This window comes from Rousettus aegyptiacus, unplaced genomic scaffold (assembly GCF_014176215.1).
Source record: "Rousettus aegyptiacus isolate mRouAeg1 unplaced genomic scaffold, mRouAeg1.p scaffold_m13_p_9, whole genome shotgun sequence".
In the NCBI taxonomy this organism is placed as follows: Eukaryota; Metazoa; Chordata; class Mammalia; order Chiroptera; family Pteropodidae; genus Rousettus; species Rousettus aegyptiacus.
In genome coordinates this window covers 76,638,252-76,654,874 of record NW_023416312.1, presented here as the reverse complement: position 1 = coordinate 76,654,874, position 16,623 = coordinate 76,638,252, and the positions used below count along the sequence as shown (strand labels likewise).

The window sequence follows — 16,623 nt, the reverse complement described above, 5'->3', positions numbered from 1 at the left end:
AACTCATATAGCAGAAAAATACTCTGCTTTGAACTGTAGAAAAGCTGGGATGTGGGGGTGGGAAACAAGTTGAGTATCCTGTAGAAAGGACACAAAATATTTTATGTTCTGAGGTTTTATCAATGGCTATTAAATCCTCACTTCATGCCTAACTCAACTATTAGTATGATAGAAGCAAAATGGTCATTATGACATTTAGCTGTAGAGAAAGGTACTTTGTTCATAGTCTCTTTTGGTGGGTGAGTTGTCAAAATGAGGGCATACCTATTTTCTAATTCTGTTGCTAAACCCATGTGTACCTTGGCAGCTTTTGTTTAAACAAAAACATGCGGCAAAATTTGTGATTCCTTCCCTTTAATGTAGGAAGCTGTTAATAAATGTTGAGGCTACTACCACTTATAGAACTAACCTCCTTCTAAACTGTGTAGATGGAGCACTGATTACTAAACAACTCTGCATCACATCTACACTATTCACTGAAAGGAAAGGCAAAAATATGTGGTAATTTGCTTTGTGCATGTTTCCTAACACCTATTTTCTTGCATCTGAGTACTATCACCTTTCGAAAGACTTTTTTTTTGATATGTTTTAGTTACTTACTTTTCGAGAGCCAGTGACTTTCATTTCATACACATCAATGGTATAATTTGTCCTTCGTCCATAAGTGTCAAATTGGATGTTTCCAGTCATTCCTTGTACCTGCACCTGGTAGAAAGGAAAATGTAAAAATGAAAAAGAGCACCACATTACTACCTTCTAGGTATCTGGGATGAAGTCCTCTGATGGATCTTGAAGTTTTGATGAACTTTTATCTTGAGTCATTGAGCTATATAGCTACCAACTCATGTCTACACAGACCTTCATTTCCTCTCCAGTATTTTCTAGGTATGCCTTTTAATTATAAAGCTTTGAGTGGGTTTGATACAGTAAGGGCCCTACCACCACTTTTTCAAGGGCCTAAAATTTCCACCATTAGTCTCTTTTTAAAGAAGTAACCTGAAGAGTAGTCTTAATTAGGGTAATGCATTCTTCTAAACTGTGAGTTCTTTGGAGGCTGTGGATTTGTCTTATTTTAGTATTCCCAATATCTGAACATAAACTGGCTTTAGTAACATGGGCTCTGGACCTTGTGGATTCATATCTTACCTAGCTTTATCACTAACTGTGTGACCTTGGGTATGGTCCTTAATACTTTTGTATCTCAATGTCCTAATCTGTAAAATGGGAAATCCTAGAAGTACCTATCCCTCTGAATTGTTGGGAGGATTAAATGAGTTATACATATGTAATGTTTAGAATAGTGTTTGTCATGTAGTAAGCTTTAAAATACATGGTAGCTGTATTAATTGCTGTTAAAACAAATTTAGCTCTGTTTGTTAAAAGGGTTACACATTCACCAGCTACCATGGTAACAGGTATGAGTTTTTCTTTTTATTTAACCTATGCCCAGATACAGAAAGATAGCAGAGAGCTAGGTAATGGAGGGATAATCCATAGACTGATGAGATTGGTTAAGTCTAAGGAATCAGGAGTATGGAGTACTAGATAAGAAAGCTAGAGATACTGGAGATACTGGAATAGTCTAGACACCTATTAGGGATGCCAAATGCAGATTCATGTATGTGACAATTTTTCCTGGGTCTGCGCCCAGTATTATAAACTAATGAGAGGCCATATTTGCTGAGTAGAGAAGGTTTTTTTTTAACCTATTTTACAGCTCAGGAATTCTGCATGGGAGACCCTGAATAAATATAAGCTAGTATTGTTATCCACTTGAATACTCATCTGGCGAGTGAAGGTTGAGGCATTTTCTTCAAAGAAAAGAATCTCATTCTCCTAGGATGAAAGGATGGAATACTTTTCATCACTTATAGATAGTGTCAAGCTGTTAAGCAAGTCAGAAGTGGTAATGGGCTTATGCTGCAGAAAAGAAAATTGATGGCAAATATTAGGGAGCATCTTTTTAAAGTGAAGGGGACTTGTTCATTACCAATAGGAAACTGGAATTCCTGTTGAAGAACTGCTCCAATGTGACTTCTTAAAGACAAGATGATTGTCCTGACCCACTAAACCTAAGCACTATTGTCAGCTTAGGCTTGCAGAAAAGGTGATGGCACACTTCTAGTTAAAGAAAAGTTCCTTTGTTGAGATTAAAATTTCTTATCCAATAGTATAGATCTGGTACATTCTGTGATACATGAAGGGTTATTTACAGTCTATTATGAACATTGAATTTCAGGACAAAAATTAGGTAAGGCAAAGATGCTGGTATAGGAACTTATTAAAGAAATTCTTTATTACTGAAAATAGCAAAGGTTTCAAGTCTTATTAAAAATTGTATATTTCTAAAGATCCAGCCTATTTAAACATAATACACAAACTAGACAACATTCTAGGCATGTCCAAGAGATTCCAGACTCATGAATAGAATTTTTGGTGAACAGAAGTAGAATTGAAGTACCACTCAGATGGAACACTATTATTTTAAAAAATTTCTTTATTTTTCAATTACGGTTGACATATAATACTATTATTAGTTTTAGGTGTAAATCATGTTGATTAGACATTTATATAACTGACAAAGTGATCACCCTGATAAATCTAGTACCCATCTGACACCATACATAGTTATTACAATATTATCGACTGTATTCCTTATGCTATACTTTACATCCCTATGACTATTTTGTTACTACCAATTTTTGTTTCTTAATCTTGTGCCCTCTTTTCCTCAACCCTACACCCCTCCCATCTGGCAACTATAAGTATGTTTTCTGCATCTAAAAGTTTGTTTCTGTTCTGTTTGTTTGTTCATTTTATTCTTTAGATTCCTCATATAAGTGAAATCATGGCATTTCTCTGTCTGACTTACTCTACTCAGCACAATACACTCTAGGTCCATCCATGTTGTTGCAGATGGCAAGATTTCATTCTTTTTTTATATAGGTGAGTAATACTCCATTGTATATATATACCACCTATTCCTTATCCATTTATCCACCGATCAGACAACCAGGTTGCCTCCATATCTTACTTATAGTAAATAATGCTACAATGAACATATGAATGCACTTTTTCTTTCAAAGTAATGTTTTGGGTTTCTTTGAATAAATACCCAGAGGTAAGATTACAAAGTCTTTCTTTGTCTCTTGCTATGGCCTTAGTTTTAACATCTATTTTATCTGGTATAAGTGTTGCTACCCCAGCTGCTTTTTCCTTTTCATTTTTATGAACTACCTTATTTTCATCTAAACCTTTACTTTGTGTGTGTCTTATGATCTGAAGTGAATCTCTCGTAGGCAGCATATGTAAGGGTTGTTTTCTTATCTATTTGTCCACCTATGTCTTTTGAATGGAGCATTAAATTTTCTTACAGTTAAAGTAATTGTTGATAGATATGTCATTACTCCCATTTTATTATTCATATTTTTTGATTTTTTAATTTTTAAATTAGAGTTGACATACAATATTATATTAGTTTCAGGCATACAGCATAGTGATTAGAAATTTATATACCTTATGAAGTGGTCACCATGATAAATCTAGTAAACATCTGTCACTGTAAAAACTTTTTACAATATTATTGACTATATTCCCTCTGCTGCACATTACATCTCAATGACTTATTTTGTAATTGACAGTTTGTACTTCATGTTTTTAATCTATTTTTTTATTTTCTTCTTAAGACCCTTTAACTTTTTTTGTAATACTGGTATAGTGATGATAAATTTCTTTAGCTTTCTCTTGTCTGGAGAGCTCTTTATTTCTCCTTCGATTCTAAATGATATATTTTCTGGGTAATCTTGGTTGTAGGTGCTTGCTTTTCATAACTTTGAATATATCCTGCCAATTCCTTCTTTTTTCCTGGCTTTATTGAAATATTAAAAGACAATTAGTTGCTCTTATTTACATTGTACAATTTAATGAGTTTTTTCAAATATAGTTGGCATACAATAATATAGCAGTTTCAGTTGTATAGCATAGTGATTAGAGATCCACACAACTCACAAAGTGATCACCCCACTAAATCTTGAACCCCACTTCCTCTTTAAAATTTATTACAACATTATTAACCATCTTCCCCATGCTACACACAACATCTCCATGTCTATTCTGCAACTAACCATTTGTACTTCTTAATCCCTTTCCTTTTTTTTGCTGTCCCCAACACCCCTCCCATCTTGTAGCACTCTAAATATTCTCTGTACCTATAAGTTCGTTTTTGCTTTTGTGGTTGTTGTTTATTTTATTCTTTAGATTCCACACATATGTGAAATCATGTGATATTTGTCTTTCTCAATCTGACCCATTTCATTCAGTGCAATACCCTCTAGGTCCATCGAGGCAATATCTTTTTCCATCCCCTATCTTTTAGTCTGTGTGTGTCTTTTACTCAGAAGTAAGTCTCTTGTAGGCAGCCTAAGTAGGGGTCTTGTTTTCTCATCCATTCAGCCACTCTATCTTTTGGTTGGAGCACTTAATTCTTTTCCATTTGAGGTACTTGTTCAGAGGAATGTAGTTATTGCCATTCTTTATTCCTGTTTTCAATATATTTATCTTCTCAAAAAAGTCCCTCCAACATTTCCTGTAATACTGGCTTGGTGTTGATAAATTATTTTAGCTTATTTTTGTCTGGGAAGCTCTCTTTCTATCCTCTGACTCTAAATGATAGCTTTGCTGGATCAAATATTCTTGGTTGAAGATCCTGACTTTTCATTACATTGAATATTTTGTGCTAAGCCCTTCTGTCCTGCATCGTTTCTTTTGGGAAATCAGCTGCCAGTCTTATAGGTGCTCCCTTGTAGGTAACTAACTGCTTTTCTCTAGCTGCTTTTAAGATTCTCTCTTTGGATTAAACTTTTGGCATTTTAATTATGTTATATCTTGGTGTGGGCCTCTTTGGGCTCCTCTTTTTTGGGACTCTCTAATCTTCCTGGGGCTGCATATCTATTTCCTTCACCAGATAAGGATAATTTCCATCATTATTTCTTCAAATAGCTAGCTGTTCAACGTCTTTTTTTTTTCCTTCAGATACCCTTATGACATATATTTTTACATTTAATTATGTCCCATCGTCTCCTTAAATTATTATTATAGTCTTGGCTTCTTTTTTCTTGCCTTTCTGATTGAGTGTCCTTGGCTTCCCCATATGCTATATCAGTCATTCAATCCTCTTCTTTATTTACTGTTTATTCCATTTCATATACTTTTCATCTCAGATAATGTGTTCTTCATTTCTGATTGGTTCCTTTTTATAATTTCCATTTTCATATTTTTTTAATCTCTTTGTTAAAATTCTCACTGAATTCATCTACGCTTCTCCTAAGTTCATTGAGTATCTTTATAACCAGTGTTTTGATCTCTGCATCTGTTAGATTGCTTGATTATATTATTCTTGGATCTCTGCTTTGTTCTCTCATATGGTTTCTGCTTTTTGTCTTCCTATTTTGACTGCCTTTCTGTGTATGTTTCTGTGTACTAAGCAAAGCTCTTAAGTCTCCCGGTCTTATTAGTGCGGCTTTGTCTGGTCAGTGTTTAGTGGGAGAATCCTGAGAGGGGTTTAGCTGCAGGCCAAATTTAGCCTGTGCCCCTCCAGAGCCACCTGTTAAGGTTCAGCAAGCAATCCACAGGTCCTGTGCTTATAGTTTCCTCGAGAGGCCACACCAGAAACTGCAGTCAGCTGCCACCAATGTGAGTCTTGGCGCTGCTCAGCAAGGAGCACCTGACTTGCCGAGGATGCACCTGGATGTGGCTTGGGTTGGGCCACAAGTTGGCGGAGGCAGAGTTTCAGGGAATCTTTTGGGCAGAGTGACCTCTGTTATCCAGTTTGATGATATTTCAGCTATGGTGGCTCTGTGTCCACACACTAGAAGAGAAAGGGCTCAACAGAGGAACCATGGATACCACCAGATCTTCTGTAGGGAGTGAGCCTCACATCCAGTCCTCATCCCAACAGCTCAGTGTCCTCCTGCAAGTCCCTGGTGCCCCGGGAGCAGCCAACTCGGTGCTTATGCCCAGAGCAAGCAATTTAGTCCCCGTGAAAGTCCACTTGTGGACACTTCCCCTTTAAGAGGCATCTGCAGCTGCCAGTTGTTGCTGCTGCAGCCTCTGTCCCACTCAGCTGCCTTGATCAACCAGCTTCATGTCTTTGCCCCCTCCTACATTCTATTATTGTAGGTTAATTAATCATTTCTCTCCCTAATTGAAGTGCTTCTGTTCCTATAGATTCCAGGTGATTTTTCTTGCTGTTTGCTCCTTGTTTCTGTCACAACTTTGATTTGGTTACAAGAGGGATGAAGAAAGCCTCCATCATCTATGCTGTTTTTTTCCCATTTCTTAGGCCTTGTTTTCTTAATCGTTCAGCTACCTTGTCTTTGATTGGAACATTTAATTCATTTACACTTAAAGTGATTATTGATAGGTACATAGTTATTGGCATTTTATTATTCATATTTATGTTCTTTTTTATTTTCTCCTCCTCCTCTCCTCCTACTTCCCATTCTCCTTCTTTTTCTTTTTAAAGAAGTCTTTTTAACATTTCTTGTAGTACTGTTTTGGTGGTGATGAACTCCTTTAGTTTTTGTCTGAAAAGCTCCCTATCTCTCCTTCAATTTTAAGTGCTAGACTGGCTGGGTAAACTAATCTTGGTTGTAGGTTCTTGCTTTTCATCACTGAATATTTCCTACCAATCCCTTCTAGCCTCAAAGTTTTTGTTAAGAAATCAGCCAACAGCCTTATGGGAGCTCCCTTGTAGGTAACTAATAACTTTTGCTTTTAAGAATCTTTGTTTTTGACTTTGGCATTTTAATTATGATGTGTCCTTGTGTGGGTGTCTTTGAGTTCATTTTGTTTGGGACTCTCTATGCTTCCTCGACTTGTATGTCTATTTCCTTTGACAGATTAAAGAAGTTTTTCATCATTATATCTTCAAAGAGGTTTTCAATTCCTTGCTCTCTTCTCCTTCTGGTACCCCTATGCTGTAATTATTGGTATGCTAATGTTGTCCCCGAAGCTCCTTAAACTATCTTCATTTTTTTGGATTGTTTTCTGTTTTTGCTGTTCTGATTGGGTGTTTTCTGCTACCTTACCTTCCAAATTTCTGATTTGATCCTCTGCTTCATCAATTCCCTCTAACGTTGTCTTCATTTCAGTTATTGTATTCTTTATTTTTGATCGGTTCTTTTCAGTGTTTTCTGTCTCAATTTTTATGTTTCTTATCTCTTTGTTGAAATTCTCAGTGAGATCATTGAGCATTTTTATAACCAGTGTTTTGAACTCTGTATATACCTTGTCTCCATTTAAAAAAAAATTCTGGAGCTTTGTTCTGTTTTTTTTTTTTTAATTTGGGACATGTTTCTTTATCTTCACATTTTGACTGCCTCTTTGTGTTTGATTTTATGTATTAGGTAGAGCTGCTATGTTCCCCAGTGTTGGTAGAATGGCCTTATATAGTAGATGTCCTGTGGGGTTCAATGGTGTAGTTACCCTGTTACCTGAGCCAGGTTCTCCAGATGTTTCCTTTGTGTGGGTTCTATGTGTGCCCTCCTATTATGGTTGAGCCTTAGTTGCTGTTGGCACATCAGTAGTAGGGATTGACACTAAGGCTGTTTGGTTGTGAGGGCTGGTTGTGATTATAGTGGAAGAGCTGTTGTGCAGGAGCTGACCCTATGAAGCAGGGTTCACTTTAGCAGGGCTCTGGTGCCTGTCTAGTTTGCCCTTTTGGTGTGTCATTTGTGGAGGTGGTTGGATGGTGCTCTGGTGTGGTCTGATGCTGGCTGCCAGGTGTGTTGTGTCTGGGTGCTCTTGGGAGAGGCTTTGTTGCAGGCCAAGGTCAGCTACTGCTTGTGCACTGCCCCGGGGCCAGTTGATATGATGTGTAAAGTGTTGTGCAGATAGTTGCCACTTCTGCTGAACTTGGAGGTGCCTGGTAGAGACTAGGTTGCAAACTGAGGATAGCTGCTGCTACTGCCAGGCTTAGGGTTGCTTAGAAAGAGGTATGGGGCATACTGAGGCCAGATGCTGCTTGTTTGGGGTTTGTGAACCATTGAGAGATTTTACTAAAGTCTGCAGTGTGAGTCTAGATAGTCAGTTTGTATGGAAAAGCCACTGGAAGTGGTTAACGGAGATTCAGATATGGTAGCCACATGTGTCTGCATGTTGGGTGTGGGAAGGGCTCACCAAAGGAACAATGGCTTCTGCTAGCACTTCCATCTTGGAGAAAGCTGCCCTTTTATCTCTTGGCCTGAAGCCAGACAATTCAGTTCCTTCCCATATGTTTCTGGTGCCTTTTGAGCTGCTGCCCCACTGCTGGAGCTCAGAGCAAGTGAGTTCCGTAGTGAGCAAGTCCATGTCTGGGCCCTTCAAGTGGAAAATTTGAGACTCCGGAAGTCCTCTGCCTCACTCAGCTATAATTTCCACTACTTTTCACAGCCAGAAGTTATGGGAACTTCTCTTCCTTGCACTGGAACTCTGGGCTTGGGAGCCTGGTGTGGAGCTGGGACCCATAGATCTTCCGGGGGGACCTCTGCAACCAAGATATTCCTCTTGATTTTTAATAGCCACACATGTGTGTAGGCTCAGCCTGTTCTTTATCTCCACTCTTCGTACCAGTCTCAGCATAATTTCTTCTGTATGTCCCCAGTTGTAGGACTTCTTTTTGGCTAGATTTTAGGTAATTATCAACAATTGTTGTTCCGTGGTTTAGTTGTAATTTTGATGTGGTCATGAGAGAAGGCAAGCACAGTGTTTATCCACTCCTCCATTTTGATGATAAGCCAAGAGAGGTCTACTTTTAAGAATGTGAATAGTAGTGATGGTTTCCCATCATCCCATCTGGCATCCTTTCTTTAGTCTTCCCTGCTTCCCACCTCAGTCTATATTAGATTCTTCTCCTGTGGATTCCCATCACATCTTCTATAATTTAACGAAAACATTTAATCATCTATATATTTCCATTTTCCCTACTAGATTGGGAGTATCTCAAGATGAGAGACATTTTTTTCCCATGTTCTCAACCACTACAGAGCCTGGGATAGAGCAGGTGCTCAATAAATGTTTACCGAACAAGTGGCAAACTCTCAATGACTTAAAGTTGTGACATGTTTCAGTAGACCGGGATGAGGATGATCTTTGTACTACCTGTAGATTGTAAGGAGAATATTTACTCAAGTTGCAAATGGCTTTAAGGTCTGTATAAGCATTTGTTTACATATTAACAATTTAAATGTGATCTCCCCTTATTTCATGTTTGCATACTAAGTTAGAGTTGATACATAATTGTTGGTATGCAATAAATATTTACTGAATAAATGATGTTCTTATTATTCATTAAAACAGGTCCTTTTGGAGCCTCTATGAAGCAATGATTTTGTTTGCCAAATTTCTTCAAAGGAAGAGAATAATTTATTGAGCAACAGCTATGTGCTGGTCACAATAAGGAATGCTTTTAACATCATACATTCTCACTTTTAATTAACCTGAATAAAATGGGATTTATTTTAATATAGTAAAACCTTTAGTACTTCAGACCATCCTCCCTTTCAGTCCCTCTGAATAGTGGAGTTTTACTGAGCATTTATCATAAGGGAACATCTACTATTGGAAAAGTAGATGTTCCCTTATGATAAATGCCTCTGGAGCAACAGAAAGAGGTTGGCCTGTAGAAAGAGATCATCAAAGAGAGACAAATATACAAATTTTGTTGGTTAAGTTTGATCAATAGGACCTGGGGAGAAACATTACTTACCCTGCTTATAGCTTGAACTTTATTAATTAGTTACACATGCAGAAATTATTTGTTCCATAGTGTGTGTGTGTGTGTGTGTATCCATATATATATATATCCTTTTTCTAGTGAAATTAATTTCTTGTCCTTTGCTCTGGTACCTAGTTTTCTATTTGGGAAAGACAATTGTTTGTGTCAAGAATGGAGAGTCATTTGGAGATGCTGGAACTTGCCCTTTGCAGTTTTCTTGGAGAAGACTCCTTTTGATTCACTCTGAAGGAGTTTTGTATTTCACTTCTCATGTTTTACCTGACAATACAAACCTCGTAACTGCTATGAAGGTTGAATTTAATTAACTGCTCTTCAAATTGTGCAGTGTTACCTCCATAAAACAACATTTAGGAACTGACATGTGACATAAAAATTTGCATGATCAGAGAATGAGTCATATCTCTTTCTTGGAGAGAGACACAGGGACTACGAAATCCTTTTGACTGAATGCTTCCAACTTGGCAAATTTAAGGCAACTATACAAAATGATGTATATTATGAGGCCATTACAAATTCTTTGTTTCTAAGTTGTGCACAGAATTATCTTATCATTGCCTGTCTCTTTGTTTATTTGAATGTCCTGAACATCAGGATAATTAAATAAATAGATATGAGAGTCTTGTACTCTCAAAGGCTCATTTTAATGAGCGTAAACACATGTAGCATAAAGTGAAATATTCAGCAAATAGCTCCCGCTTGTAAAACTTCAATGAATGAGTGATGTTGCTCCTAGTGTAAATAATGGAAAATATTCAAAGGACACTGCTTGAAGCTTTAAATAATTTTCTACTCTGTAAGTACTAAAAACAAGTGACTTATTTGACTGTCTATCCATTGATTCCTCGTCTTAAAAGCCTTTTCTTTGGGGCATTTGGGAAAGCTTCTTAAGTAGGCTTAGAAATGGATAATGTTCCTGCATTTCACCATGTGGAACAGTATAAAGGTTCTTTTTGACAGCAGAAATACTATCACACTGACTCAGTTCCAAAGTCCATCCAGGCTAATAATTTATCTGATAAGCCAGAAGATTCCGTTGTCCTTTGTAATGCTTACCTTGAAACTAGAAGCTTCCTATAAAATATCCCATTCCCCCTAATAATATATTTCTGGAAAGTTTGAATTTCTGAAGCCATTTACAATGTCAATCCATAACTTTTGATAATAGTGAGTTTGATTTATTACTTACAATGTAGCACAGAAATAAATATTCAGCACAGAACTAAATTTGCCATTTTTCAGGCTTCAAGGAAGAAACTTCTAGTTTTAGATCTCTAAATTTTGATTAATATCCATGCTCACCTTTCTGCACACTCTCACATTCTATGGCGTCTGATCCTATTCCTTTTAGTATGTCTTTCCTCAAGATTGAGGTTTCATATTTTTGTGTCTTTATGAGGCCCCACACCCCAATAATCTATTGTGGTCATTACCATTTTTAGGGCTCTCTCGATATCAATTCCTTGACTCCAGGGCACAGCAGGATTTGCTAAGCAGTCTCCAGCACTGCCTCTCCGGGACACATCCACTCGCTGTCTCCTCAGATAGCGGAAAGCTTCTGCTATGACCAGTATTGCGTCATGCGTCAATGCAGATGTATACTGAAATGGATGTATATAAAACAAAATATCATGACAAATGATGCCCTCAAAATTTGCCTTGTTCCTTATTTTAGTTCATCTCCACCTCTTGCTCTAAGAAGTCACCTTCTTAATTATTTGAATCAAGAGGTCTCTCTGACTTTGATTCATTCTAGAATACTGCCTCTTCCCTCATATGTTTCCATGTTAAGATTGTTAAGATCACATAGCTCAAAGGAATCACTCTCTTGCTCTAAATACCATGTTTCATATTGAGTGAGAGACTACTAAAAGGCCAGGTTCTTTATAGGGAAAGAAATATGTGTGAAGGTAAAAGATGGCATATGTAGATTGGAGAGGAAACATCATATCCTAAAGATTAGGTTATTACTGTTTGTAATAGAAAATTCAGATCTGGTGTTTACTTAGGGGAAAATGGAGGGAAACATTAATCATTTCTCTCTGGACCATGTTTCTGGTGAACTAGACCTCTGGCCAACAATAAATCAGTTTTTTTTTCCCATGGGGGGAGGGGGACAAAAACCAAAGCTAGTTTTCAATTGTAGAAAATTACAATTGTTATACTGAGTTTTAAATCTGATAACATTTGCTAATTCACTGGCAATACTTCATGATGCTAGCTCTTTCAGGCAAGGACACTTACTTTTCCCTCCTTGGATACATTGATATGCTCTACTAAGAATGGCTTAATACAAGGGATTAGATTATCTGCAATTTGACATAGTGGATATCTTTTCATTAAATGAATCAACATTTGATTAAAATAAGCTGGTCCCTGTTTTACAGGGGTGACAAATACTAGTAGAATATAGAATTCTGTTAATTTTTTTTAAATGAAGCAAATGTTCTAGAGAGAGTTTTCTCTATATACTATGTCCAAATAAAATTGGGAGTGAATACATTGTCATCTTTACCACTATTAATTTACTTTTCTAACCTTTTTCATGTTACTGCTCTTTCAGGATCAAATCATCAAATATGACTGCAGGAGGGAGCATATGTTCTTTCCTGCAATAAATTTTTGTGTCTGTGCATCCTAGCATTACATAAAATAAACATGGTGGTTTCTTTTCCCAAGCTGACTGTGTTAAATTGTCAGTAATCTTTATGTAGTTCTTCCCAAGCCATGCCAAAAGAGTTATTTATTTTTTTACTTTTTCAGCCTCACTTACCAATGTGTTAGCATGTAAAAAAAAGCCTCCAAAGGAAATGTTCATAAGTATAGAATAAATTAAGTGTAAGTATTTTGATCTCTAGACAATTTTATTTTCTAATAAAAATTTTATATATCATTTTTTCTCTTAGCTAATTAAAAAGTTATTATTAGTTTCAAGTATACAGTTTATTGGTTAGACATTTATATAGTTTATAAAACAATCCCCTTGATTGCTTTTTCTCTCCTCTGGCTCTACATCTAGACATTACATTAATATTAACTGCATTCCCTATGCCATGCTCCACATCCACATGACCATCTATCAACTACCAACTACGTATATCATTTTTTAAAGTAGGCTTTTGTCTGATAGATATAGAACAAGGTTTGCTAGTAATAAGCAAAAGTAATATGAAAATTGTAACCATCTAATTAATCTTCAATTTTCTTTAGTTATTCAGAGTTTTACTTGTAAGACTTACCAGTTCTTATTAGCAGGTTCCAAGAACTATATTATATATTACATGAGTTATCAATGGATAATTCAGAGCTGAGATTGTCTTCTTTCTCTTTTGTACAACCTCTACAACTTAAGAGGAGGCATAAACTACTCAGTAGTAGCCTTTTAATATTTTTACCCTTGTCCATTTTACTTGTACCTAACACAATGTCTGACACATTGTAGGTACCCCCTAAAATACTGAATAAATAAAAATTTCTCTACCTGCTAAATCTAAGAATGGCAAAGTAGTGTATAGGTAGTTTCATGAAAATCTAATGAATGGGACTACATCAAACTAAAAATCTTTTTGTCAGCAAAAGAAACCGTAAACAAGACAAGAGACAACCATCTGAATGGGAAAACATGTTTGCAAGTGATGCCTCCAATAAGGGTCTACTATCCAAAATATACAAAGAACTCATACAATTCAATAACAACAACAACAACAACAACAAAATCCAATAAAAAAATGGTCAGAGGACCTGAACAGACACTTCTCCCTAGAGGACATACAAATGGCCAACAAATATTTGAAAAGATGCTCAACATCACTAGCAATTAGGGAAATGCAAATCAAAACCACAATGAGATACCATCTCGCATCTATTAAAATAGCTATAATCAACAGGACAAGTAATAACAAATGTTGGAGAGGATGCAGAGGAAAAGGAACCCTCATATACTGCTGGTAGGACTGCAAATTAGTACAGCTGCTATATAAAATAGTATGGAGGTTCCTAAAATACTAAGAATTGATCTACCATATGATCTAGCAATCCCTCTTCTAGGTATTTACCTCAAAGACTTGAAAACCCACATCCGAAAAGATATTTGCACACCAATGTTAATAATAGCATTATTAACAGTGGTGAGGACATGGAAGCAACTGAAGTACCCTACAATAGATGATTGGCTAAAGAAGCTATGGTACATATATGCAATGAAGTATTACTCAGCCATAAGAAGAGATGAAATACTGTCATTTGCAACAACATGGATAGACCTTGAGATTATCATGCTAAGCAAAATAAGTCAGACAGAAAAAGTCGAAAATCACATGATATCACTTACATGTGGGATATAAACCTAAAAGCAACAAACAGAGACTCATGGACATGCACAATAGATTAGTGTTTATCAGAAGGTGGGCAGGAGGGGGTAGGTAGATGGGTTAAAGGGGTTCAAATATGTGGTGACAGAAAGAAATCTAACTATGGGTGCTGAACACACATTGTAATATATATATGCCTTACTGTTGAATTGTATATCTGAAACTTACTGGATTTTGTTAACCAATATCACCATCATAGAAATAAATAAATTTGCAAAATATGTAAATGAAAAGAAAAAGAAAATTGAAATTTTTATAAGATCACCTAATTATAGTGACTGGATTTAGTACACAAAAAAGATTTGAATTATCAGAGAAATGCAAATCAAAACCACAATGAGATGTAACCTCAAACCTGTTAGAAAAGTTATTATCATAAAGACAAGAAATAACAAATTTTAGGGAGGATGTTGGGAAAAGGGAACCTTGTGCACTGTTGTTTGGACAAAATGAACAAAACAAACAAAACAAATTGTACAGCCACTATGGAGAATAATATGCAGGTTCCTCAAAAATTAAAAATAGAACTAACACATGAACCAGCAATTCTACTTCTGAGTATTTACCCGAAGGAAATGAAATCACTCTCTGGAAAAGATATATGCACCCTCATGTTCATTGCAGCATTATTTACAATAGCCAAGACATGAAAACAATCTACGTGTCCATCAATGGATGAATGGATAAAGAGAATGTGGGACACACACACACACACACACACACACACACACACACACAGGAATATTATTGAACCATGTAAAAAAGGACATCCTGCAATTTTTGACAACCTTGGGGACCTATGCTAACTGAAATAAGTCAGACAAAAAAATACTATGTGATTTTACTTATATATGAAATCTAAGAAAACCTGAACACATAGAAATAGAGAACAGGTAGCTGGTAACCAGAAGAAGGGGTGGGGAATGGGGGAAATTGGTGGAAGTGGTAAAAGGGTACAAACTTCCAGTTATAAGAGAAGCGAGTCCTGGGGATGTAATCTACAGCATGGTAAATATCCTATATTGTATTTTTGAAAGTTGCTAGGAAAGTAGATCTTAAAAATTCCCATCATAAAAAAGAATTGTAACTACGGTGGTGATAGATGTTAACTAAACTTATGTTGGTAATCATTTCACAACTATATATATATAATCTCAAGTCATTATGTATACCTAAAACTAATATAATATTATATTTTACTTATGTCATGACAAAAATATTTTTTAAAAACTCTTAAAAAAAGATTTGACTACAAAGGATTCATGATAGGAGTTGTGATCATATTTATCGAAACATGAGGACATCTGATCTGACCATGGGACAGAATGCTTTAAGATGGGTTGTCCTAGAAAAATCTAGTATGTATGCTATAATCGCTAGAGCTATATAGTATCACTTAACTAGTGAGTGACTTAAATGAATGAAAAAATTATTTTTAACTCACAGCTTTTCTAGAACATACCAACTGTATAAAGTAAAGTCCTTCTTGTATTACGTTCTGATGTGACCCATTTAGGGTGGACCTGTGTAGGTGATACAGAATATGTGTCTTCGTTAGTCTATGTCCCTATTGTTCTCTCTTATTCTGTTCTTGCCAGGGAGGAGGTGAAGATGGATATCTTGAAGCCATGAGAAAGCAACTATTCCCCCTGCCTTTTCCTTTTTTAGGGAAGGGTCTTGACTCTATTTTGGCCCCTTGTTTTGATCATAGGAATCCCATAGCCATGGTACATACGTGCTTTCACTATATCAGGAAGAAAGAATTTAAAGTTAGTTTCATACTTGAATCAATGCAACAAGGGAATAGTTACTTTAAAAAATACATTTGAAGGAAGGATCCTTTGTGTAACATGAATAACTTTCTCCTAATTTATCTGTTTTAATTCCTGCTTTTAACAATATGATTTCTAGCTATAGGGGTACATGTATGAAAAATGTGTACTTTAAACATGACTTTCTTCCTTTAATATTCTTATCTTGATTTCATGAAAATGAGCAACTTAAGTAACCTAATTATTTTTAAAGGTACTTTTGCAGACAGGAAAACATTTCTGTTCAATATATGTATAGCTAACACACATTCTGTATTAGTGCCTAATTTACTTGGATGTACCAAAATTTATGAAACTTACTAATACAGAGCAATCACATAAATAATGTAAAATCTAATTTTCTGTTTCAAAGTATCAGTCTTTCTTAGCTATTCTCACTGCCCCTACCTTTTGTCTGACTCAGGTTCTTTTAATATTGTAAATTGTTATGAGCATATTACAAATGAAATTCATTACAAAATTAACATTCCCCAACATTAGGTCTTAAAATATCTTCTCGATAGATTTTTTATTTGGGAATTTAGATTTCAAAGGTAGCAGTATCACCTGTGGTTGTGTTTTAGCATCCCTGAAACACTTTTGAGGGAAGACCACTTGATCAGAGGATGGCTGTAAATACATAAAGACCATACTGAGATGCTTTGAAAAG

General features: G+C 36.0%; 1 protein-coding gene across 9 annotated transcripts in view; it reads right to left on the bottom strand.

The window, feature by feature from the left end:
- Window positions 1-16,623, bottom strand: part of GRIA3 (glutamate ionotropic receptor AMPA type subunit 3) — a 346,637-nt gene that overhangs the window by 90,802 nt on the left and 239,212 nt on the right. For all 9 annotated transcript variants that reach the window (XR_004952901.1, XR_004952902.1, XR_004952903.1 and 6 more), the window contains 2 exons: window positions 11,206-11,373; window positions 601-705 (listed from right to left, as the gene is read on the bottom strand). Coding sequence is in view for 6 of the 9 variants with exons in the window: in XM_016136089.2 (XP_015991575.1) it covers window positions 601-705; window positions 11,206-11,373 (273 nt within the window). In the remaining 3 variants the exon portion in view is untranslated. The remainder of the gene's footprint in view (window positions 1-600; window positions 706-11,205; window positions 11,374-16,623) is intronic.